Source organism: Vitis vinifera, chromosome 7, assembly GCF_030704535.1.
Source record: "Vitis vinifera cultivar Pinot Noir 40024 chromosome 7, ASM3070453v1".
NCBI classification, from domain to species: Eukaryota; Viridiplantae; Streptophyta; class Magnoliopsida; order Vitales; family Vitaceae; genus Vitis; species Vitis vinifera.
The window spans coordinates 455400-479388 of NC_081811.1; the positions used below are offsets into that span (position 1 = coordinate 455400).

The following is a 23989-nucleotide window of genomic DNA, read 5'->3' on the forward strand; positions in this document are numbered from 1 at the left end:
AGTAGGAAGGGGTCTCAACAGGTATACTGATGTTATAGCTGCACCTGAGATGACAAAGTTTTGTGTATTTTGTAGGAAGATAATCATAAACAGGGTGCACAATGGGGAATTCACGTCAGAATGGTGGCTACTCCCTTACGTGCTGAAGCTGATGTACAATATAATTTCCCCACTAGCTGCCACCATCCCTACATATCTATCACTATCATCCAGCCCTGATCCCAAGGGACCCACCATTTGAAGTCTGCCTGAAAAATCTGCTTTTTATTGACTCTTCTTCCTTACAGTTATCACGTGTAAACTTCATCTCAGGATTTTCAATCTTTTCTACCTTGGTGAATGATTCCAAAGTACGAGGAAGTGTATCAACATCTTCAATCTCCAAACTCAGATCTATCAAGGGCTCATATGCGTCGGAAATATGCCCTCAATCACAGCATCGAAGCTTGCTGAAGAGACGATCACCAAACATGTTTCGCTAAGTTATCATCTAGAGAATGGGAGCCTTTATCCTGATTTGTCAAGTAAAAAGAAACTATCTAGTCTATCTAACAGGCATTACAAGAATTCAAGAGCATCTTCCTGCTGGTATCTCTACAAACTAGATGAAATTGTCAACAAGTTTCAAAGGCATGATCGCCCGTCATGAAGAAGCTATGGAAGACTCAATATGATCTCGGAAAGTGTAAAGAACGCAGAACCCTCCATAAAAACTATGACAAGGCATGGCATAATTGCAAGAACGAAGGCTCTGGACAAAGGGGACAGTGTGCATGAAGCATTGGAGCACTGCATTAAGAAAGCATGTGTTGCCTAGATTTACAAGCCCAGCACCCACCATAGTGGGTTCAATTTCCCGAGGAAGGTACGAAGAGAATGGTGGTTTAGTTTCTCTGTTCCAAGACCATGGCGAAGTAGGAACCAAACTTTGATCATCTAGGGCTTCAAAATGAGAAGATCGCAACGAACCAGTTAGGGTCTTCATGTCAGGAACAGGAACACAAGCAGATGTGGAAGACCCATCCCGCGAATGATGAGAAAGCAGTGACCTAAAAGGAGTGGACTCAGTTTCTAGTGTTTTCGGGAAGTGGGTAACCAAATCTATCTGAAATTCAGATAGAGGAACGCTAGAGATTAGGAATGACTAGGAATTGAATGGCTTGTCGAAGGTCCGACTTTGGGAAGAGTTCCTATGCAAACCAATTTTTGAAATCTAAAATCTCCAGTGAAAAAAAAAAAAATTTCCATTTAACACAATATATGGCTTGTCATGTACTGAACCCTCTCTCTCAAGTGCAAATCAGAACACGAAACCAAACGTCCAGAGTAAATTCAAATATGTGAGCCAAAAACAGGGACATGGATCGGGATACTAGATGTAGAGTAGTAAACGAAACAAAATACAGGATATCCATAACAAAATAAACAAGGAAACTAGGCATTAAATGGGATCCCATTTCTTTCTGAAGTCGATAGATTCGCAGACCAGTGGTGTGATTGAGACTATGTTCAGATTTATGATTAGATGAAACTAAAAGAATATGAGAGAAGAGAAGACCAATATCACCTTCATATCCTAACAAAAAACAATGGTAAAAGAACACTAACCAGAGAGGATACAGAACAAAGTGATAATATCAATGAGTAAGGAGTTCTCAACAAACATACCGAGGAACGCTCTCTTCTGGCAAGGAGATCCCACTGGTTCGTCGTCTGAGATTTCTTCAACCGCCCTCTCCTTCTTCTCCACCGACAGCTTCTCACTAGAAAGTCTTCTCTGAAAATCCAATTTTCCCGCCTCTCTCTCTCTCTGTTTTTTTTTTTTTCTATGTGCCGAAAGTCCTCCAATACCTATCTGTTAGAGCTTTTTTTATAGCAAATAACAGTCCTTCTACGTGAGGAGTCTTCCTCTCTCCAGATTTTATCTTATGCACCGGAAAAACTCCTTTTTTTTTAATTTCAAACAATACCAATCCACGCATATCACCTACAATCCATGCATATCATTTAAAGAGTTTTACCGTTTTCAAAAACTTCTCCAATGGTAGACTTCTTCCATAAAAATTTCAAATTATTAAATTAAATAAATAAATAAATAATAAAATAGATAATAAATAATAAAATAAATAAATAACTAAATAAATAAATCGGAAAATATAAAATGATAATAATAGATAAATGAATAAATAACAAGATAATAAACAAATAAGTAAGAATACTAAATAACTAAATAACTAAAAATAATTGATAATAATGAAAATAAATTAAAATAAATGAATAAATAAAACCATAATAAATGATCAAATAAAAGTGGTTAGTAATAATAAAAAATAAAAATAAATAAATAAGTAAATGAGATAAATGGGTCATACAACCATACAAGTCATACTAAAAAAAAAGACTAATGGGTCAAGGTGAGACTAAGTGGGCCAAGGTGGACCTAATGGGCCTAAGTGCTTAAGTGGATCTAGGGTGCCTAAATGAGCTACCCTAAAAGCTATCCTAAAAATGAACGAAAAACCTAAGTCTAAAATAGGGCTGCCAAGGGTCACAATAATGGGTCAGATAATCCCTCGACCAAAATCTCCGAGGTGACTCAGAAAAAGGTAAGTGGTATGAGTAGCCATGGGCCACCAAGGAACTATTTTGAAGTACTGAAAACGAACTTAAAGACATGTGCTAAAGGGACAAAATTGAAGGTCTACAATAACACAATAAAACAAATATAAAAAGATAATTTAAAGTTATATATTTCATAAGTATCTCACACATTTGATTTTGTAAGTGTGGAGCAATTTATACATGAAATAACTAAGAAGTATTTCAATAATCAAACTAATTGTAGTGATGGATCAAGGTATGAGAGAGATCCATGTATCTTCAATTATAAATAAAGAAAATAATTTAAATGATAAATAATAAAATGTGAAATAAACTATAAAAAATGAACAATAAACAATGTGTTCAAATATGATAACAAAATAAACATATTTGCAAAGAATTAAATAAAAACATAACGTTTAATCATAACAAACATTTCCATCGCCAATTAAATGGTCAATTTTCTCATTATGATTCTCAAAGAAATCTGAAACATCTAAATGGGTTAGTTCCACTTGGCCATCACTATTAATAAAGTTCATTTCAACTTCCTTTCATTTTATTGATATTTTGTAAAGGTCGACCAAATGTTTGGACGTACAACAAGTACGCGACTAATGTCCCTTCATACCACATCTATAACACTTATTCTCATGGTTCTTAGAAGGTTTATCTTGTAAACACTTTCCATTTTCTTGTTTTACCTCAATATTATTCCACTTATGGTGGTGCAATGAGACTTTCCTTTTCTAAGAATTTGGTGAATTATTACTATAAGAACTATAGTATCGGGGATTTCTTCCACAACCATGTCCTCGTCACCGTCCACGAGACTGGTGATTTCTCATCAAAAGCTCATTTTTGTTAAACCTTCATAGAGATGATGACGAAGAAAATCAGTGTTTTTGCGCGATCCTGCATGGATGCTTGTTTTCCTTCTTTGATCATAGCTCCAAGATTCATTGACAATTTTGTTTTGAATAACTTCTAGTTACAAGAGAATTAGAAATTATATGCATAACTTCTGGTTATGAAACAATTATTAATAAAAATTGTTTTCCATAATTCCTGTTGTGAAAAATAAATGAGTACGAAATACAAATTAAATCTAATATTTTTCATAACTTTGAGTTATGATTATTTTGTCATAACAAGAAAATATTCAAATTTGTACATAGCTTCAGGCTATGAACTATTTATGTATAACTTCTAGTTACACAATATAATTAAAATAAATTAAAGAAATTAAAAGTTAATATCTTTCATAGCTTCAGGTCATGATTATTTTGTCAGAACAAGAAAATATTTAAATTTGTACATAACTTCAGGTTATAAACTGTTTTTTATATAAATTTGTATATAACTTCAGGCTATGAACTATTCATTGGGTAGATTTGTGCATAGCTTCGGGCTATGAACTTTCATTATGTAGATTTGTACATAACTTCAGGCTATGAACATTTATTTATTTATTTATTTTATAGCTTCTGACTATAATATTGTTTAGTATAACTTCTAGTTATACCGTATAATTAAAAATAAATAATTAAGGATCATATACATAACTTCTGGTCATGTATTTGTAATTTTATAATTTTTCATATAACTTTTGATTATAGGGATTGTACATATTTTTCATAACTTCTGGTTATGAATTTACCCTATAATTTATAATTTATGATTATAGGGATTATACATATTTTTCATAACTTCTGGTTATAAATTTACCCTATAATTTATAATTTATGATTATAGGGATTGTACATATTTTTCATAACTTCTGGTTATGAATGTGCCTTATAATTTATAATTTATGATTATAGGGATTGTATATATTTTTCATAACTTCTGGTTATGAATGTATCCTATAATTTATAATTTACCCCGTAACTTCTGGTTATAAGGATTATATATGTTTATGTATTCAAATAAAATATATGAAAATAGAGATCAAAAGGTAATAAAATAGAAAATCATGATATAAGTTTATCAGATACCTTTTTGTGAGAAAGAAGAGAGAATATCTTTCTATTTCTCGGAAGATAAGAACGTCTTTCTATTCTTTTTTATTTCTTTGAATAGAGAAAATTCGTGCTGATAATGTGTTGTAAAATTATAAAGTGAAAGCAGAAGAAAACAAGAAAGAGAAATCAGAATGTAGGAAGAGAATAGAATGCACGGGAAAACTCTATTAAAATTCATTAGGGGTATCTCCCTTTTATAGGGAGTTACACAAGATATTTATGGATGATCATCCATAAGTTACCATAGTGGTACATAATCTCATATTTTATAACAAAAAAAAATAAAAATAAAATAAAATATATATATATATATATATATAAATATTTGTTCTTTTAATAACATAATAATTTATTTTATTTAAAATAAAAATTAATTAGGAAATTTGATATCAGTTTTTTTAGAACAATAAAATAAAATAAATTTAAAATAAAATAAAATCCTTTAATTAAATTTGAATTTTATTTTTCACTGTATTGAAATAGTTTTCCTTTTTTTCGAACTGAGCTCTCCCTTTTTCTCTCCGACCATCGTTCGTTTCAGGCTCTCCTCTCGCTGTCGACGAATCGTGAACACCTTCTTACTTTAATTTGTTCAATTTCCTGTGATAATCTGCATCTGCAACTGATTTTGAGTTCGAAATTTTTTGTTTTCTAGGTTTAGATGTTCTACCTTAGCTTAATTGAGCACACACTGCGTTTGCCGCCTCATCTTCTGGACCTTCCTCTCAATGAAGCCATCAAAGGAGAGCTTGAAAGTCTCTTCTTAGATAAGGTCTGGAGATTGAGCGTTGTCTTTGCGTTTTCATTTCGTTATTGTGATTTCTGAGCATTTAAGGGACTGACAAAAATGTGTTGTGATGAAATCGAAGGTTATTGCGAATTTGGGGCTGTGTATATCAGTTTATGATATCAGATCCATTGATGGTGGTTTCGTCTTTCCTGGGGATGGTGCTTCAACCTATACGGTATATTTCATAATTTATCTATCTGGGATTGTGGCATTTTTCAAAATGAATTGAAAAGGACGATAGGCTTAATCAATTTTGATGGAGTGTCGAACTCTACCTAAGCTTCTGCTCATATAATAATTGAAAATCATGGTAGGCAGGTGGAGTTCAGACTGGTTATGTTCCGTCCATTTGTCGGGGAGATTATCACTGCAAAACTTAAAGAATCCGATGCCAATGGCTTACGATGTATGTCTTAATGCCTCTTACTTGACTACGAATTAATCAAAATATTTTTGCATCTGTTATTGTATTTTTTTCTTCCATAAATTTGGGGACTGGTGTTATCATTTTCATCACACGCATCTGCAATGTATGTATCTGTGTACATCGTCTGACTCGTTGAGTGCTGCCGGATTTTGTTTCCTCTTTGGTGGGTCTGAGGTTAAACATGACCTTTTGGCTGCTCCATGTGATGATAACATATTAAAACTGGTGCTCAAGCACCATTGAAATGAGTGTATCAGTTGTGGTTTTTGCGGAACTGCCCAATGCTCTCTTTAAACTTTTTTCACGCATATGATGCTAGCTGTCTTCATTGCAGTTCTTCAAACAGAACTCAATACCTTTGGTTGAAAATATCCTTGATTCAGGGACCATCAACTTCCTTACCAAATATCCAGATTAGAGATTTGTTGGATTATGTAAACTACATACTCATTGATCGAGGCACACCCTCCAAATTCTTGAGAATTCCTGCTCTTGAAGGAAAATTCTCTTTCATGTCCTAGATTATGACTAACTGGTGGCAACCATGAGGCCATGTAATTTGTTATTTTTATGGCTGATTATGGAAATTCCTTTCTTCTTCCAGAGAATTAGAGGCAACTTGAATCAAAATCAGGCCATGCTATTAGCTATTTTTATGGCCGGTTCTGGAAATCCCTTTCTTCTACCAAAGAATTGAAGCAACTTGAGTCAAAATTAAGCAAATCAATAAAGCCTCAATTACTTGGGTTCAATTATTGAAATCCATTTTTAACGCTCTACTGTGTCTAGAGCCATATTACTTACAGAATCTTGGGTTATTCTCCTTTCTCGCTACTTTCTTTGCCTTGCCCTTGTCCTTATAGGGCCTTCAATTATATCATATTAGTTCACACAAGATGAAAATAAGAAAGGCTTTGGGAGTTAATGGTATTTTAGTTGCAGCATAACAGTATTTGGATGAAAATGACTTGTACCAGTTGGTGGTACTCTTACCAGACCTGGGAAATGGTGTTGAATCCTGTGGGCCCTGTATCTTTGTATAAGTCATTGTCTAGCTCTGTTGTAGAAGTGGCATGCTTGGTTCTCAAAGACAGGTTGCAAAATCAGAGCTAGAGATTGAAGATTGTTTAAAAACACTTTCATGAATTATAGTTCTGAAGTTATTTCCGAATCACTTGTTGTCAAGGAATGGGCTGTTCATTTTTTTTTCCCAAAATATTCTTTTCACAACTTGATAATTGTTGCTCCTTAATGTGGCTTATGAGTTAAGAAGTCAGCTTCTGAAGCATTAGGCTTAATACCTAGGGTTATTAGTTTGTGACCTTAGCTAGATACTTAGCCTAGTCCTTTCTAGTTGGTTATTATTTTTATTGGCTTTGGTGCTATGCTTTTTTGATTTGGTCAAGGTCAAGTTGCTCTTCAAATACTAAATGCAACTTAGTTGTCCCCTGTGTCAGTGAGTTGCCTCTCGAAGACGTAGAGTGGATATTCGGAATTTTGTTAGTTTAAAATAAACCTTGTTTTAAGGCATCCTTTGGTTTCTTATCTGTGAAAAGAGCTGCTATCCTGCTGGGCTGCTACTGAATTGCACATTGTGAATTCTATTTCATGTCATCATCATGAATAACACCTATTTAATGGCACCATACTGCTGATATTGAATCTGTGATGGACAGTATCTCTTGGATTCTTTGATGACATCTACATTCCCGTCCATCTTATGCCAAATCCATGCCATTGTGAGCCCAACCCAGAAAAGAAGTAAGCTTTCTCACCCCACATTGACTTGTTTAGTAGAATTAAATTTAGATTGATCAGTGGTTCACCTTCAATTTTTACTTTCTTTGCTTTTTTTTTTCTTGTAGTTTTTTCATTCATTTCATTGCTACTCTTTACATCTGTATGTATAATGTTCTACTTTTATCCTTTTATGGAATCACAGGGGTCAAGTCATATGGATATGGGATTATCAAGAACAAAAATTTCCTATAGATGGGATAGATGAGGTTTTAGTTGCCATATTATTATCCTCTGGACAGTTCTATACTTAACGCTAAAACTCGTAGTTGTGGTTTGCCTCTAACTTTTGGTGTTCTGCTGCAGATAAGGTTTCAAGTTCAGAGTGTAAGTTATCCTCCAATTCCAGTTGAGCAACCAAAAGAATCAAAGCCATTTGCCCCTATGGTGATTATGGTAAGTTCATCCTTTGAACTTCTCATTTTCAAGGTATTTCATCTCTAGAAGTAGGGTCACCTCAAGCTTTCTTTCCTTTGGAAGCTGTGGTATAATTTTAAGGGCCAACGCAGAGTGATATTGCTACTCCTATAGAATTTGTTTTCACTTGTAAGAGTTTCTTGGTGCCATCTGATGGAGTGTGCCCAAAACTAGTTATGTTATATTGTTTTATGGTTCTTCTTTTAGTTCGCTACCACTCGGCAGAATTCACATGAGAACAATGAAATAATATTGCCATCATAAGGTCTAGCAAAATAAAGTAAATTGAAGATCTCCTTGAATTATGTAGAGTAAGCTCCCAGACATTTATATTTTCTAGACAAATAACCTCTTATTTCTTGAATTTTTCTAGTTATATACTTGACTTCATGGTTTGTAATTAAGATGAAGCTCCCAAACATATATAAATTCCTTTAATCCCAAGGAAAGATGAATATGAAGCTATATATTTTTTTTTAAATTGAAGATATCCTTCCTTTTGGATCAATTGGAATCATTGGATCTCTCAAGGAGTTACTCATAACTCTGTTTGCTATTTTGCAGGGATCACTTGATTATGATGGTTTAGGTCCTGTTTCATGGTGGTAATCTGTTAAAACTTAAAAAGGAAGCAGCATCAGGAACAGTAAATGAAATCATATCTCTAGCTTGATTTAATTTTCAGATCATAGGAGATAAAATAGAAACAGTTTCTCATTTTGGTTGAAAGAAAAAATGCTATTGATCTAGCTCTTTTTTATGTCAATATGGTAGGTAAACAGCCTTGGAACTTGGGGTACATTCATAATTATCTCACTTTTGGTGGATTTTTTGTCCCTTAATAGGGCCAAATCTGATCTGAACCCGAATTCAGAAAGGCAAGAACAAAGAAAAAAAAGACAATTTTGGCTGAGAAATCTCAGCCGAATTTAAGGTTGAGATGGTCTTGGGGTTGAGGTTTCACTTATCAAAACTCAATCCCAAGCCCCACCAAACACGTACCATTTCATACTAATATATTAGACATTGAACACATAAAATATGTGTGAAACACAATTATGTGTTTGCGAAACAATTGTGAAGAGATAATTTGATATAAATATATTGTCTAGATTGTGATAGAAATTGTGAGAAAGATAATAGGAAAAAAAAAAAAAAGACAATTTTATTTTATTAATTTATTAAAAAAAAAAATTTTACACGATTTTAAAAGACTTTATTGATAAAATATATATACATACATATATATATTAGCCATTGGAGGTTTACTCAATCATTAACTTTAGGGCCCTGTGAGATTAGTTAAGGTACACGTAAAATGGCCCGAACATATATTAATAAATTAAGAATAAAATATATCAAAGAAATATAAGAAATTATAAGTGATATGGACTGATTTTGGTCTGGCCAAAATTTTATCCCATTTTTTGTGATATTTTACTAAAATTTCACAAAGGGCTCACGTTGCTGGCCCTAAACCTCCTAACTATCAAGGAATAATTTGTAACTATCAAGGAATAATTTGTGAGGTTTACATTTAACAAAGAACACGTTATTTGATTAATAAAGAGATAAAAAATTTCCCTAGTCGCCTTACATTCCATGTTTATAGTTTATAGAAAGGTTGATTCCCTACCATTCATCTTCTTACTCAAAACATATTATAAGTATTCCAATAATAATAATAATAATAATAATAATCTTCTTTTCTTATTGCCCTGCCTTTCTATGTTTCCACATCATTTACCATACATTGCCACGTCATTTCTAAGACGGTGCTAGGTTTGCTTCCAAATTTTGAGTTTGGATTCAAAATGGGCTTTGTTACTAATAAAATACTCAATGAGACCGACTTTTGAAATAATCAAAATCTTATCTATTATTTAAAAATATATATTAAAAATCTTATCTTGAATAAAATTACGTTTTTGGTACATATTTTAAAATTATGGTTTTTAATTTTCATAAAAATCTTATTTCCAAAATATAAATTTTAAATAAATAAAAAAGAATTATTTTGAACAATAATCTACATTTTGTTCAATAAAAAGCCATTTTGACCCTAAATTCTCATATTTTACATCAAAAAATAAATTAGTGTTGTAAAACAATGACAAATATAATGCAAATCAAAGTAGTAGAGATAAAATATATCTTACTTTGATATATAATATGGAAGAAGGAATCAAAGAAGAAAATTGAGAAAGTGAAAGAAAGAGAGAAAGAGAGAGAATGAGAGGAAGAACTTTCTTCTTTTTCTCAGGATGCTCTTACATGGGAGGGGTAAGAAGCCTTTTATAGACTTCACATTATGAACTCCCATTACTCATCTTAAAGATGAGTAAATGGAGTTCATAATGACCATCAATGTGGTCATTCATTACTCTTAATTTACAACACTCCCCCTTGGATGACCACCATATTAAAAGAATATGCCTCATTAAAACCTTGTTAGTAAAAAACCCTATAGGAAAAACCTAGCGAAGGAAAAAGAGTACAATATTCTTTTCTTGGTATATTAGGACTGCCTCGTTAAAAACCTTGCCAGTAAAACCCAGTAGGACAAAACCTGGACGAAGGAAAAAAGAGTACAGTACACTAACACCCTTTTACAAGCATACCCCCCCTCATATCGATATCCTTGAGTTGACGCATTCCAATCTTGTGTATTAACTTCTTGAATGTTGAAGTTGGCAATGATTTTGTGAATAAATCTGCTAGATTATCACTTGAGCATATTTGTTGCACATCAATTTCACCACTCTTCTGGAGTTCATGTGTATAAAAGAATTTTGGTGAAATGTGTTTAGTTCTATCTCCTTTAATATAACCCCCTGTTATTTGTGCAATGCATGCAGCATTATCTTCAAATAATGTTGTCGGGTCATCTTTGATAGAGGAGAGTCCACATGATTCCCGAATATGCTGGATCATAGATCTTAGCCATATACATTCACGACTTGCTTCATGAATTGCCAGTATTTCTGAATGATTTGATGATGTGGCTACCATTGTTTGTTTGACAGATCTCCATGAAATAGCAGTACCATTGCAATTAAACACATACCCTGTTTGTGACCTACCTTTATGTGGATCTGAAAGATATCCTGCATCTGCATATCCAAGCAATTGTTGCTTTGATTCCCTTGAGTAAAATAAACCCATATCAGTAGTTCCGCGAAGATAACGCAATATATGTTTGATACCATTCCAATGTCTTTGAGTTGGAGCGGAACTGTATCTTGCTAATAAATTGACAGAAAAAGCAATGTCTGGACGTGTACAATTGGCAAGATACATAAGTGCACCAATAGCACTAAGATATGGTACTTTAGGACCAAGTAACTCTTCATCCTTTTCGCAAGGACGAAATGGGTCCTTTTTCACATCAAGTGATCGGACAACCATTGGAGAACTTAAAGGATGCGCTTTATCCATATAAAAACGCTTCAAAACTTTCTTAATGTATGTTGATTGATGTACTAAAACTCCATTTGGAAAATGCTCGATCTGCAGGCCGAGACAAAATTTTGTTTTTCCAAGATCTTTCATCTCAAATTCCTTTTTCAAGTAATTTGTTGTTCTTGTGAGCTCTTCAGGAGTTCCAACAAGATTTAAGTCATCAACATACACTGCAATAATTGCAAATCCAGTTTCTGATTTCTTAATGAAGATGCATGGGCATATAGGGTTATTCATATACCCTTCTTTTAGCAAGTATTCGCTAAGGCGATTGTACCACATGCGTCTAGATTGCTTTAATCCATACAAGGATCGTTGTAACTTGATTGAGTACATGCTACGAGGCTTTGTATTATTTGCATCAGGCAATTCAAATCCTTCGGGGATTTTCATGTATATATCATTATCCATGGATCCGTATAAATATGTTGTAATAACATCCATGAGACGCATATCCAGTCCTTCTGAGACTGCCAAACTAATTAAGAAACGAAATGTGATTGCGTCCATGACGGGAGAATATGTTTCCTCATAGTCAATACCAGGTCTCTGCGAGAAACCTTGTGCTACTAATCGCGCTTTATATCTTATGATCTCATTATTCTCATTGCGCTTTAGTACAAATACCCATTTGTACCCAACAGGCTTTACATCTTCAGGTGTTTGGACTACAGGTCCAAAAACTTCTCGTTTTGTTAATGAGTTTAATTCTGCCTGTATAGCTTCTTTCCATTTTGGCCAATCATTTCTATGTCGACATTCTTCCACATTTCGTGGTTCGGGATCTTCATCATTTCTTATGATATCAGAGGCCACTTGGAAAGCAAAAATATTGTTAATAACAATATTATTTCGATCCCATTTTTCTCCCGTTTGTACATAACTTACTGAGATCTCACAATTTTCAGGTACCTGTGCCTCTTCAGGGGCTTCTCGTTCAATATGTGGATCTTCAGGGGTTTCTTGTTCAATATGTGCCTCTTCGGGGGCTTCTTGTTCAATATGTACTTCTTCAGGGGCTTTCTGCATTATTTGTGCCTCTTCTAGGGCTATAGATTTATCAATTTTTAAACTGATCAGTCATTTTGATGGTCTCTTCTAGAGTGCCAAGTTTTTCTTGGGTTCTCCTCTTCCGGGGAGTTACATCCTTTGAGCCAACAGGTCTATCACGCTTCAGGCGTATCTTAGATTCATTTGTTAACTGTCCTACAGGGACATCAATCCGTGCTGGAGTATTTGCAGCCGGGATATGTGACTTTGTCACTTTCTTTGTATCAATGAATGCATCTAGTAATTGATTTGCAAGATTTTGCAAATGAATGATCCTTTGAACTTCTAGTTCACATTGATTTGTACGAGGATCAAGATGGGTCATAGTAGATGTCTTCCAACTAATTTCTCGTCGTTCTTCAGGAATCGACTTTTCTCTCCCTAATGATGGGAAAACACTCTCATTAAAATGACAATCCGCAAAGCGGGCTGTAAAAACATCGCCTGTCAAAGGTTCAAGATATCTTATGATAGATGGAGAATCAAAACCTACATAAACCCCAAGTCTTCGTTGGGGACCCATTTTAGTGCGTTGTGTAGGTGCAATTGGTACATATACTGCACAACCAAAGATTCGTAAGTGAGAGATATTTGGTTGTTTTCCAAGCACAAGTTGTGAAGGGGAGTATTCATGGTAAGTTGTAGGTCGAATACAGACTAAAGCTGCAGCATGCATAATAGCATGTCCCTAGGCGGAAGTAGGTAATTTGGTTTTCATTAGTAATGGTCAAGCTATTAATTGGAGACGTTTGATGAAGGATTCTGCTAAACCATTCTGGGTATGAGTATGAGCAACAGGATGCTCAATATTTATCCCTACTGACATGCAATAGTCAATGAATGTTTGAGAAGTAAATTCGCCAGCATTATCAAGACGTATTGTCTTAATTGGATAATCTGGAAATTGTGCTCGTAATCTGATTATTTGTGCAAGGAGTCTAGCAAAGGCTACGTTACGTGTAGAAATGAGACAAACATGTGACCACCTAGTAGAAGCATCTATTAAGATCATAAAATAACGGAATGGTCCACATGGTGGATGGATAGGCCCACATATGTCTCCATGTATTCTTTCTAAAAAGATTGGTGACTCAGATATGACTTTAGTAAAAGATGGTCTGATTATCAATTTACCTTGTGAGCAGGCAGCACATGAGTATTCATTGGGCGAAAGAATCTTCTGGTTCTTTAGTGGATGCCCATGTGAGTGTTCGATTATTCGACGCATCATTGAAGACCCTGGGTGACCTAGCCTGTCATGCCAAAGGACAAAAACTTTTGGGTCATTGAACTTCTGGTTCACGACAACATATGATTCAATAGGCTTTATAGTTGTATGATACAACCCAGAGGAAAAAGCCGGGAGTGTTTCCATTATAAGCTTCTGGCCAGATATAATGGAAGTAATGTAAAGATATTCTACATTATCTTCATTCATAGTTTCAATATGATATCCATTTCTGCGGATATCTTTAAAACTGAGCAAATTTCTTCTAGATTTGCTAGAATATAACGCGTCATTTATATGGAATCTAGTTCCATTTGGCAACGTTATGTTTGCTCTTCCAGAGCCTTCAACTAAGTTTGTAGTACCAGATATGGTACTTACATTAGCTTTTATTAATGTCAATTTGAGGAAATATCTTTTATCTCGAAGAATTGTGTGCGTGGTCGCACAGTCTGCGAGACATACATCATCCTCATTCATCTTGAGACCAAATAACACATGGATTTCAGATATAACAAAAAAAACAAGGCATAATGTAAATAACAAAGTAAATAAGATGTAAATATAAGACATAATAATATATTATTTTATATATAAAGTAACATCAATCAATGTTGATTTTTTCATCATTTATCAAATGGTCTGTTTTTTCATTGGGACCTCCAAAGAAATCAATGTCATAGTAGGTTAGGTCCAATCCATCACCATCGGTAAAGTTCATCTCTATCTCTTTTCCTTTAGCTTTTATTGATGCTTGGTAAAGGTCGACCAAATGTTTGGGCGTACGACAGGTACGCGACCAATGCCCCTTCATACCACATCTATAACAATTATTCTCATGGTTCTTAGGAGGTTTATCTTGTAAACACTTCCCATTTTCTTGTATTGTCTCAGTATTGTTCCACTTCTGGTGGTGCAATGAGGCTTTCATTTTCTGAGAATTATTACTATAAGAACCATGGTATCAAGGATTTCTTCCATGACCACGTCCTCGTCCTCGTCCACGTCCACGAGTTTGGGACGATATTGCATTCACTTCAGGGAATGGTTCAGATCCAGTTGGACGAGACTGGTGATTTCTCATCAAAAGCTCATTATTTTGTTCAGCAACAAGAAGACATGATATTAATTCAGAATATTTTGTAAATCTACGCTCTCGATATTGCTGCTGCAGGAGCACATTCGAGGCATGAAACGTAGTAAAAGTTTTCTCTAACATGTCTTCCTCTGTGATTTTTTCTCCACACAACTTTAATTGAGAGCTGATTTTGAAAAGTGCAGAGTTGTATTCACTAACAGTTTTAAAATCTTGCAACCTTAGGTGCATCCAATCATATTGAGCTTTTGGGAGAATCACAGTTTTCTGGTGGTCATATCTTTCCTTCAAATTACTCCATAGAGTAAAAGAGTCCTTTACCGTAAGATACTCATTTTTTAAACCTTCATGGAGGTGATGGCGAAGGAAAATCAATACTTTTGCGCGATCCTGCAGGGATGCTTGATTTCCTTGTTTGATCGTAGCTCCAAGGGTCATTGCATCAAGATGTAATTCAGCATCAAGGATCCAAGATAGATAGTTCTTTCCCGAAATGTCAAGTGCCACAAATTCGAGTTTTGTGATATTCGACATTGTCAAATAACTTCATATATATGACAAAACAATATTATTAAAATCAGTTATAATAACTTGATAGCATTGATATAACTTTGATTATAAACAAAATCAAATAATTTGTTTATAACTTTTAACAATATGTAACAAAACAAATCAACAATAATATAAATAACTTCAAGTTTAAGATACGAGAATTACCTTTAGAGCAATTCGTGCTGATAATGTGTTGTAAAACAAGGACAAATATAATGCAAATCAAAGTAATAGAGATAAAATATATCTTACTTTGATATATAATATGGAAGAAGGAATCAAAGAAGAAAATTGAGAAAGTGAAAGAAAGAGAGAGAGAGAGAGAATGAGAGGAAGAACTTTCTTCTTTTTCTCGGGATGCTCTTACATGGGAGGGGTAAGAAGCCTTTTATAGGCTTCACATTATGAACTCCCATTACTCATCTTAAAGATGAGTAAATGGAGTTCATAATGACCATCAATGTGGTCATTCATTACTCTTAATTTACAACAATTAGCAAGATTACAAAAAGTAATTGCCCTTTTGCTTCGGTCAAAGAAAATAAAAATCCATAAATTTTTATTTTATTTTTTAATAACTTCGGTTTTATATTATTTATTTATTAACAATAAGTAACCAATTTTATGTTGTATATTTATATAAAACAAAAAAGTATGAAAAAAAAAAAGATAAATAAATAAGTGGCGTTGAAAAAGTGCTTTAGAAATTCGTTTTTATTTAACCACAAGATATATAAGGGAAAAATTAGAAGGAAAGAGCGAAGGAAAAAGGAATATGGCTGCGGCAACCTCACTGTCGACGCCCAGGCTCACATTCTCTTCTCCAAAGCTTCAAACCCTCTACAGAAATTTCCCAATCTCTCTTTCTCTCAACTTCTCCTCCTCTCTTTCTCACTCCAAAACCCTAACCCTAGCCCCAGGCTCTCTCTCTCAGCGCACTTCCTCTTTCTCTCCTCGTCGTTGTTTTGCAGTTCGAGCAGAGTCCGAGAATGGGGCCGAGCCTCGCCACTACGACTTCGACCTCTTCACCATCGGCGCCGGCAGCGGCGGCGTTAGGGCTTCGCGTTTCGCCGCCAACTTCGGCTCTTCGGTTGCCGTTTGTGAGCTTCCTTTTGCTACCATATCTTCCGAGACCACCGGTGGCGTTGGCGGCACGTAAGTGGGGTTTTATGTGTAAAAGTTTGATTTTATTTTTTGGGCATTCATAGCGTTATGTATGTATAAAAAGTTCTTTTTTTTTTCTTTTTCTTTTTTTTGTATTGGCCTATTTTTAGTTTTTATTTATTTTTGGGATTAGAGATTGGGAGAGATTAATTTGAATTATGGATTCTTTTTAAATTCTGAATTTAGTTTGCATTTGGGTTTTGATATTTCAATGCAGTTCATTCGAACTTTGAATTACTTTTAGCTTTTGCTTCTAGTTCAGTGTGTTTTTTATTCATCGGAGTGGATAAATTTAATTTTTGGTTTGTTTAATTTAATTTAATTTCTACTTTGGTTATGAAATTCTGATTGAATTGAATTAATTGTTCTTCTTCTTTTTTTTTTTTTCCTTTTTAGCGTTCTTGGTTGATTATGGATTTTAAGGTTACAGCTACATGACCTTAATCTTGCACATGAGAGAAAGTTGAATAGAAAATTAATGCATCCTTTGGGCACAAATTCAAATTGTTGTGCCTTAATCAAATTATTAATTTTAGTGTTTTAGACTTTCAGCTCTTCAATTTTGTATAAGAGTGACTTGAATTTCTAATATGCAAAGCCAGTGCTAACTTTAAATCAGGATATGAATACTGAAGATGATTGAACAGAGAACTAGTTGCTGTCCAATGAATTGAGACACAGAAACTTCATTGCACACTAAAAGTTACTCTTTGAACTTCCAGTTTCTGGCTCTTAAAGGAACACCCATGTTGTTAGCCAGTACTAACAAACTCAGATTTTTCTGTTATTTTTCCTACCTCAAAATGTTTTGGTACACATGTTGATTGAAGGGTACAAAAAGTTCTGCTTTAGCTTGTAGCAATGAGTTAAAATGACATTAATACAAGTGAGCAGTATCCCACCAATGGAATCTCAGTGTACTAGGGGTGCGGCTCCTTTTCTGATTGGCGCTTGTCAATATATGCACTTTGTTTGCCTATGAAAGATAGGGCGTCCCACCAATGGGAATAGTACTGTTCAAATGAAGCAGAGAAAGTTCAAAATTGAAGGTCATTTGGGACACTGTCGCCTCTGCAGGAAATACATCCCTAATGTTTTAGTTTGTGAATTTGTTGGAGGTTTTGCCTAATCTAAAATTTCTTGAATGCCTACTTGAGAGTTCCAAATAAGTTCGTATCTTTTCTATGTCCTTAAAGGCAAACAAGACTCTAAAAACAATAGTTATTAAAGTGTAAGCTATCCCTAAGTGGGGGTTCTTTTCAAGATGCCTTTGGCTTAAGATATTATCACTATTTCATAAAATGGTATTTCAGCTGATATTTCATACTTGCATTTTTTCATCACATCTTCAGCAATTAAAAAAATATTGATGCCTCTGAACCTTCCAATTATTACCCAATTAATTGACATGGTTATTTTATTGCATGTTACAAAAATTCAACAACATTTTCTAAATTTTCCTATTGTTACCTTATTGGCATTTTTATTTTCTGAATTCTATTAGAATGCCAATAAATTTAACAAGATTTTTCTGATGCAGGTGTGTACTTCGTGGATGTGTGCCAAAGAAATTGCTTGTGTATGCTTCCAAATTCTCTCATGAATTTGATGAGAGTGGTGGTTTTGGATGGAAATTTGAAGCTGAACCCAAGCATGATTGGAGCACCTTGATGGCTAACAAAAACGCTGAATTGCAGCGCCTTACTGGTATATACAAGAACATTCTGAAAAATGCTGGAGTCACATTAATTGAAGGCCGTGGAAAGGTTGGATATCATTGTAAAGCCAGATTAGAAATAAACAGAATTCTTCTCTGAAATGAATTCATATTTCATGCTTTTTATGACTGTTGCTTGAATTTTAATGATTTTATCCGTAGATTGTGGACCCACACACAGTTGACGTGGATGGAAAACTATATACAGCAAGGCACATACTAATTGCAGTTGGGGGCCGCCCCTTCATTCCTGAAATTCCTGGAAGTGAACATGCCATAGATTCTGATGTTGCACTTGATTTGCCCTCAAAACCTAAGAAAATTGGAATAGTTGGGGGTGGGTACATTGCTTTGGAGTTTGCTGGTATCTTCAATGGTTTGAATACTGACGTCCATGTATTTATACGGCAGAAAAAGGTTTTAAGAGGTTTTGATGAAGATGTAAGGAACTGCATATGATATTATTGATTTTTTATTTTATTTTTCCTATCTACATGTGCAATAGTTTGTCAAACTTGCATTTTCAATGCCTTCAGGTCAGAGATTTTGTTGCAGAACAGATGTCTCTAAGAGGAATTGAGTTCCATACAGAAGAGTCGCCTCAGGCTATTCTCAAATCAGCTGATGGTTCTCTGTCTTTAAAGACTAACAAAGGAACAGTTGAAGGTTTCTCCCATATCATGTTTGCAACAGGACGCAGGCCTAATACAAAGGTTGATTTTTGTACTTTTATGGTTGACTTCTATTTGGTATACCCATTTTCTTTTGTTGATTTGCCAATCAAAGCAATGTTAGGTGTGTGTTTCCATTTTGTTCTCTTCATGTCAACTGATGGAATTGCATTCCATAACTTGCTGTGATGCCTTGATTGGTAAGTTATCAAAATATGCCTGTACCATGCAGGAGTCAATCTTTCTTGTGAGAACTAAGTTGGCACTTGAAAAAGTAAAGGATGCAACATTCTGATTGCTTACATAAACTCATAATACATTGCAGAACTTAGGATTGGAGACAGTAGGAGTAAAAATGACCAAGACTGGAGCAATAGAGGTAAGAATATTTGATTCTCTGAGATTTGTTCTGCTCCATTCTTGTGATTTTTGTACCTTGTGCTTTTTCTCATACACTCTTATTGCTTTCTCAGGTTGATGAATTCTCCCGTACATCAGTTCCTTCCATTTGGGCAGTTGGAGATGTAACAGATAGAATAAATTTGACTCCAGTTGCTTTGATGGAGGGAGGAGCATTAGCTAAAACTCTATTTGGGAATGAACCAACAAAACCAGATTATAGGTGTTCTATCTATTTTGTGCAAAATTGTTTGGTAGCATTGTTGGCGTGGATAAGGATTCAGAGATGCTCCTGTCTAGATACATTTAACTATTGTCTGCTCTAGTAATTTACTCTCAATTTAGTTTTCTCAAAGATTAGGTGAACATGCATGAAAATGTTGAAAATGGCCTTTCTTAGTGTTCTAAAGCATTTTTGTACTTTTTCACAACCAAAACCTTTAGAATATGGGAATTTGTTTCCTCCCTGAGAAGGAAGTCTAATACAAGTTTGAGTTTAAATGGTAAAAGGCTAAGTTTGATCTGTATTAGCTACCTGACTAGATTGTTTCTTCTTATGAGCAGAGCTGTACCATCTGCTGTGTTTTCCCAGCCACCTATTGGACAAGTTGGTCTTACTGAAGAACAGGTGATGCCAATTCTCTTCTGTATTTGCAGCAGCTGAGATTCATCCCTTGCGATTAATATTTGAATCATTTTTGTAGGCTATACAAAAATATGGAGACATTGATGTCTACACAGCAAACTTCAGGCCCCTAAAGGCTACTCTTTCTGGACTCCCAGACCGGGTTTTCATGAAACTTATAGTCTGTGCAAAGACTAACAAAGTACTGGGATTGCATATGTGTGGAGAAGATTCACCAGAAATTGTGCAGGTTTGCCTTCTAATCCATTGCTTGACTTATTTTTGTTAGATCTGCAATTAATTGGTTGTATTCTTATGGCAAAACCCCAGGGCTTTGCAGTTGCTGTGAGAGCTGGCTTGACAAAGGCAGACTTTGATGCCACTGTGGGAATCCACCCTACTGCAGCAGAGGAGCTTGTCACAATGAGGACTCCTACTCGGAAGATTCGAAACAGCTCTCCACCCGAGGTTTGTGTCAGACAGAATCTTTTTATCGGTTATTTATCATAGACTTAGTCCTGTTGCACTGACCTATTTAAGAAGTGATGAACCACTGACCTGTTTAAAAATTATGGCTACCTGTATTTTTTTCTCTTCTGGGGACAATGGAACCTCACAATTTTGAATTTGTCAATGTCTATTTATATTCTTGAGCCCAACCAGCATGTGATAACCATGGACCTAAGTTTATCACCGATGGCTTGGTGATATTTTTCAGATTTTGGTTGCGATTGATACATTTTCTGGTCACCATTTATGTATCTTGCAGAATCAGCAAAATATACAACATTTTTTTAGCTGAAATTTTCTGGGAAATTCAGGATATATCACTAGGAAATTTGCCATTCCCTTCCCATGATGTGTGTGTCATGAGTGCGTGGGGAGCACGTCCAGCATTGTATGCAATATCTTTACTGAAATTTAGGGATTTGTATTTCTATTTAAGAAATGGAAAGAACAGATGATCTACTATAAAAGAAAAGGCAGAGGAGGGAGTGACAAGGGGGTTTTAGCCAGTATAGAACCCCAAAGTAGATAGGCAATTCTCTTCAGAAAAAATGAGGATGAGACTGAAGTAAATAAATACTGGTCTGTGCAAGAATAGGAGCATGGCTGGTCTGCATGGTCTGGAACTCATACCCTGTCATTACTACGTATCTGAGATAGCAGCCCCAACAGGAGTGCTTCTGTCTTCACTGGTCCTCCATCCGCCATTCTTCTAAGAAAGACAGTGGATGGTGTTTAAAATCTTTGATGGGGTCTTAAAAGATCTCAGAAATTTCTGGACAGATATTGAGATTGCAACAAACAGGTCATTTTCTGACAATTTATTTTCAACGGCTCTAATCTTCTTGGGATAGGATGGCAAAAAGAAAGAAAGAAAGAAAGAAGAGTGGAGTTTATCACATTTAATGCGAAAGATCATATTTGGTGAGGATTTGAAATCTCCAATAACCAATTAGGTGTCTCCTCTTTCCTAATTCATTAATTATTTCGACGACTAAAAAATAGTTTAAAAGTCAGTTGTGATTTCTTAACAAATAATTAAAGAATTGTCTCAAATTTTCATAATAAATAAATAATTTAATTGAAAATATAAAATAATTTAAACATCTGATATGATATATGTTTACATTTTGGGTTAAAAAATTTAAACATAATGTGAAAATCCAATTAAGATGTAAAAATTTTCTTAAACATGATTCTTAGTGCTTATATTCCTTTAGATAGGAAATTTTATTCAAGTAGATAACTTAAAAAAAAAAAAAAGCGAATGGGGTCTAAATTAAGCTATTTCATTTTCCCATCAGTTCCTAAAGTTTCACTTTGAATTTTGGTGTTCATAACAATTTCCTTCAGTTTCTTTGCAGAATTTATGATATCAATATTGTGTACATATTTCCATTGATATTTACGTATTTTTGGTCTATATCTTTATCTTCATTTTGATCCATTACCCTAGTTTAACCTGCAATTGTTCATGAATTGTATGGATTGAATATGATTCTTGCTCAAATTTGTTTCAGGGAAAGACGGATCCCGAGGTTAAAGCTGCAGCAGGGGTTTAGCATGAGTTCCAATCTATCTGATGGGCATGATAGCACTCCCACTTTTGGTAAGAATAGTTGCCCAACTTGATCTCATGATCTTTTAGCAAATATGTTCCATTTGGGTTGCTGGAGCTTTTCAGTTTGCCTTGGTTCCTTTCCCTTTTTTGATTTAATGAGACATTTTTAACAATGAAACACCAGTCCATCAATAGAGCTTCAAACCATAGGTATTATTGCTAAACCCAAAATGCTATCATGTGGCCACAAAAACAACTTTTGTTGTATTCCTGTGTTCATGTTTTTACTGCAAAGTCTTCTCAAAATTTGAAATTCTATTTCCTCAGTTCACTACTCATGTCAACAGCACTAGATACGGGTATATGACTGGAATGTGATCTATTCTCCTGAAGGCAGGTCTGGAAATGTCTGCCAAAACATTCCCTTCTCTAATTACTAGATTAGGCTCTCCTTGGCATGCCTCTTGAGCTATAGCATTGCATGTTACTGTCTATTATAGGCCTAATGAAACACAAGATGAACAATTGTCTCTTTGTTTCTGTTAACATTAAGCACATTGGGTTTAGTCTCTGCTTCTACTTTCTAGTTCTTGTTTCCCTTTAAAGGTTGTCATGCAGGGTCAGTTCCACAAAAAATTTGGCAGATTGATGATTACTGGCCTAGCTTGAGAATTTCAATCCTGCATGGCCTAGTTGCCATTGGGTTTCTATGGAATTTGTCCCACCAACTGGATCTAGCTGCACTAGTTTAGATGCTAGTTCTAACTCCATACTTTAGAAAGAAGTTATAGGCATGTTTAGCCACGTTGTTGAGAGCAGTTTTTTTTTTTTTTTTCAGAACAGTTCTTCAAAACAGTTCTCAATTGTTTTCAAGAACAAAATCCTGTTTGGAATTCAAATATAAAAAACATTTTACACGGCTTATTTTTTGTATATTATGTATGATGCAAATGTTTACAAAATATTCTATATCTTTTCAATTTTTGTTAAGGACACTCTACAAAAAAATAATAAACTAAAAACCTCATATTTGTTCCCAATAACAACCTGCTTTCAGAATAAATCTTGAATTTTCATTAGGCTGTTCCAAGCGACAAAATTTTAAAGAAATTTTCATTTGGTACAATCATATATTTTACTTTGTAAAAATATCATTTTTCTTTCCGTCCTACAAATTCCTCACTTTGGCCTTCTTAAAACTGCAGGAGAAACCTAACAATAAACTGGTCAATGACAGGAAACTGAGGTATGAACATGCAGCGGAAATGGAGCCTTACTAGAGGAGTGCAGATCCTGCTGGGGGCCAAGGGTTCTCCTACAAACTTGTTACTGTAAATTTTCTTTTCCTTTATAGGAATTTGAGTAACTTAAAATTTGCCTTTCATCATTTTCATTGACATTTGGTTCAGGAAACAAATAAATCGTCTGATATGCGTTGTTGATTTCCATAATGAAGGGTTTACCCTTTTTTTGCTCCATTGGAGTTTTTATAGGTGGCAAAGCCTCTAAATTTGAATTCCTTTGTTGACAGAATTCAACTGTTTTGACCATTGATCGAAAAACTCTGATGATCAAGACTAAAAAATATTATTTGATTTAGGATTCTTTAGCAATGCTTTCAAAAATTGATTTAGCAAAATAGTTTTTCAGAATTGCCCTTAAAAGTAGATCTTAATTGCTTTGAGGAACGAACATCCATCTGAAATTCAAATACCAAAAACAATTTGGTAAACATATTTGTCAAACTTGAGTTCAAAAAAACTGTTTTCTTTATATTTTTTGAATTGTTCAACCATTAGTTTCTCATTTCAATTTTCAATTTAAAACCAATAACCATTCAAATTTGAAGGCTAAGCCCTTACTCACCACGGAACCAAACCTTGAGGAGTCATCAAGATGCG

At 34.5% G+C, this 23989-nt stretch overlaps 2 protein-coding genes across 5 annotated transcripts in view; both read left to right on the top strand.

Moving 5' to 3' along the window:
- LOC100261445 (uncharacterized) overlaps nt 1-8908 on the top strand; it is a 30686-nt gene extending 21778 nt beyond the window's left edge. Inside the window, exons 1-8 of one of the 3 annotated variants that reach the window (XM_002281935.4) lie at nt 5097-5191; nt 5281-5397; nt 5495-5590; nt 5734-5821; nt 7519-7603; nt 7785-7848; nt 7946-8035; nt 8621-8908. In XM_002281935.4, coding sequence (XP_002281971.1) covers nt 5287-5397; nt 5495-5590; nt 5734-5821; nt 7519-7603; nt 7785-7848; nt 7946-8035; nt 8621-8665 — 579 coding nt within the window. In that variant the 5' untranslated portion in view covers nt 5097-5191; nt 5281-5286 and the 3' untranslated portion in view covers nt 8666-8908. Of the gene's footprint in view, nt 1-5096; nt 5192-5280; nt 5398-5494; nt 5591-5733; nt 5822-7518; nt 7604-7784; nt 7849-7945; nt 8359-8620 lie in introns of those variants that run through there. The other 2 variants (XM_059737786.1, XM_059737787.1) reach the window with 2 other exon arrangements.
- A 7251-nt stretch (nt 8909-16159) lies between these two features.
- Nucleotides 16160-23566, top strand: LOC100232842 (glutathione reductase, chloroplastic). 2 transcript variants are annotated; one of them, XM_002281899.4, is made up of 11 exons: nt 16160-16599; nt 18149-18374; nt 18488-18766; nt 18862-19038; nt 19322-19375; nt 19470-19618; nt 19960-20023; nt 20100-20270; nt 20351-20488; nt 22048-22136; nt 23326-23566. In XM_002281899.4, exons 1-10 carry the CDS (start codon nt 16220-16222, stop codon nt 22087-22089), a joined length of 1680 nt encoding a protein of 559 aa, XP_002281935.1. In that variant the 5' UTR covers nt 16160-16219; the 3' UTR covers nt 22090-22136; nt 23326-23566. The 2 variants fall into 2 exon arrangements, with proteins under 2 accessions (XP_002281935.1, XP_003632299.1); XM_003632251.4 differs by having other exon boundaries at nt 16189-16599; nt 23294-23566.
- The last annotated feature ends 423 nt before the right edge of the window (nt 23567-23989 follow it).

What these genes read in the sequence shown, in the direction of transcription:
- LOC100232842 (XM_002281899.4), top strand. Translation starts at nt 16,220, where the DNA reads ATGGCTGCGGCAACCTCACTGTCGACGCCCAGGCTCACATTCTCTTCT. An exon ending in GACGCAGGCCTAATACAAAG is followed by an intron (nt 19,039 to 19,321) that starts GTTGATTTTTGT and finishes AATACATTGCAG; the next exon opens with AACTTAGGATTGGAGACAGT. An exon ending in GAAACAGCTCTCCACCCGAG is followed by an intron (nt 20,489 to 22,047) that starts GTTTGTGTCAGA and finishes AATTTGTTTCAG; the next exon opens with GGAAAGACGGATCCCGAGGT.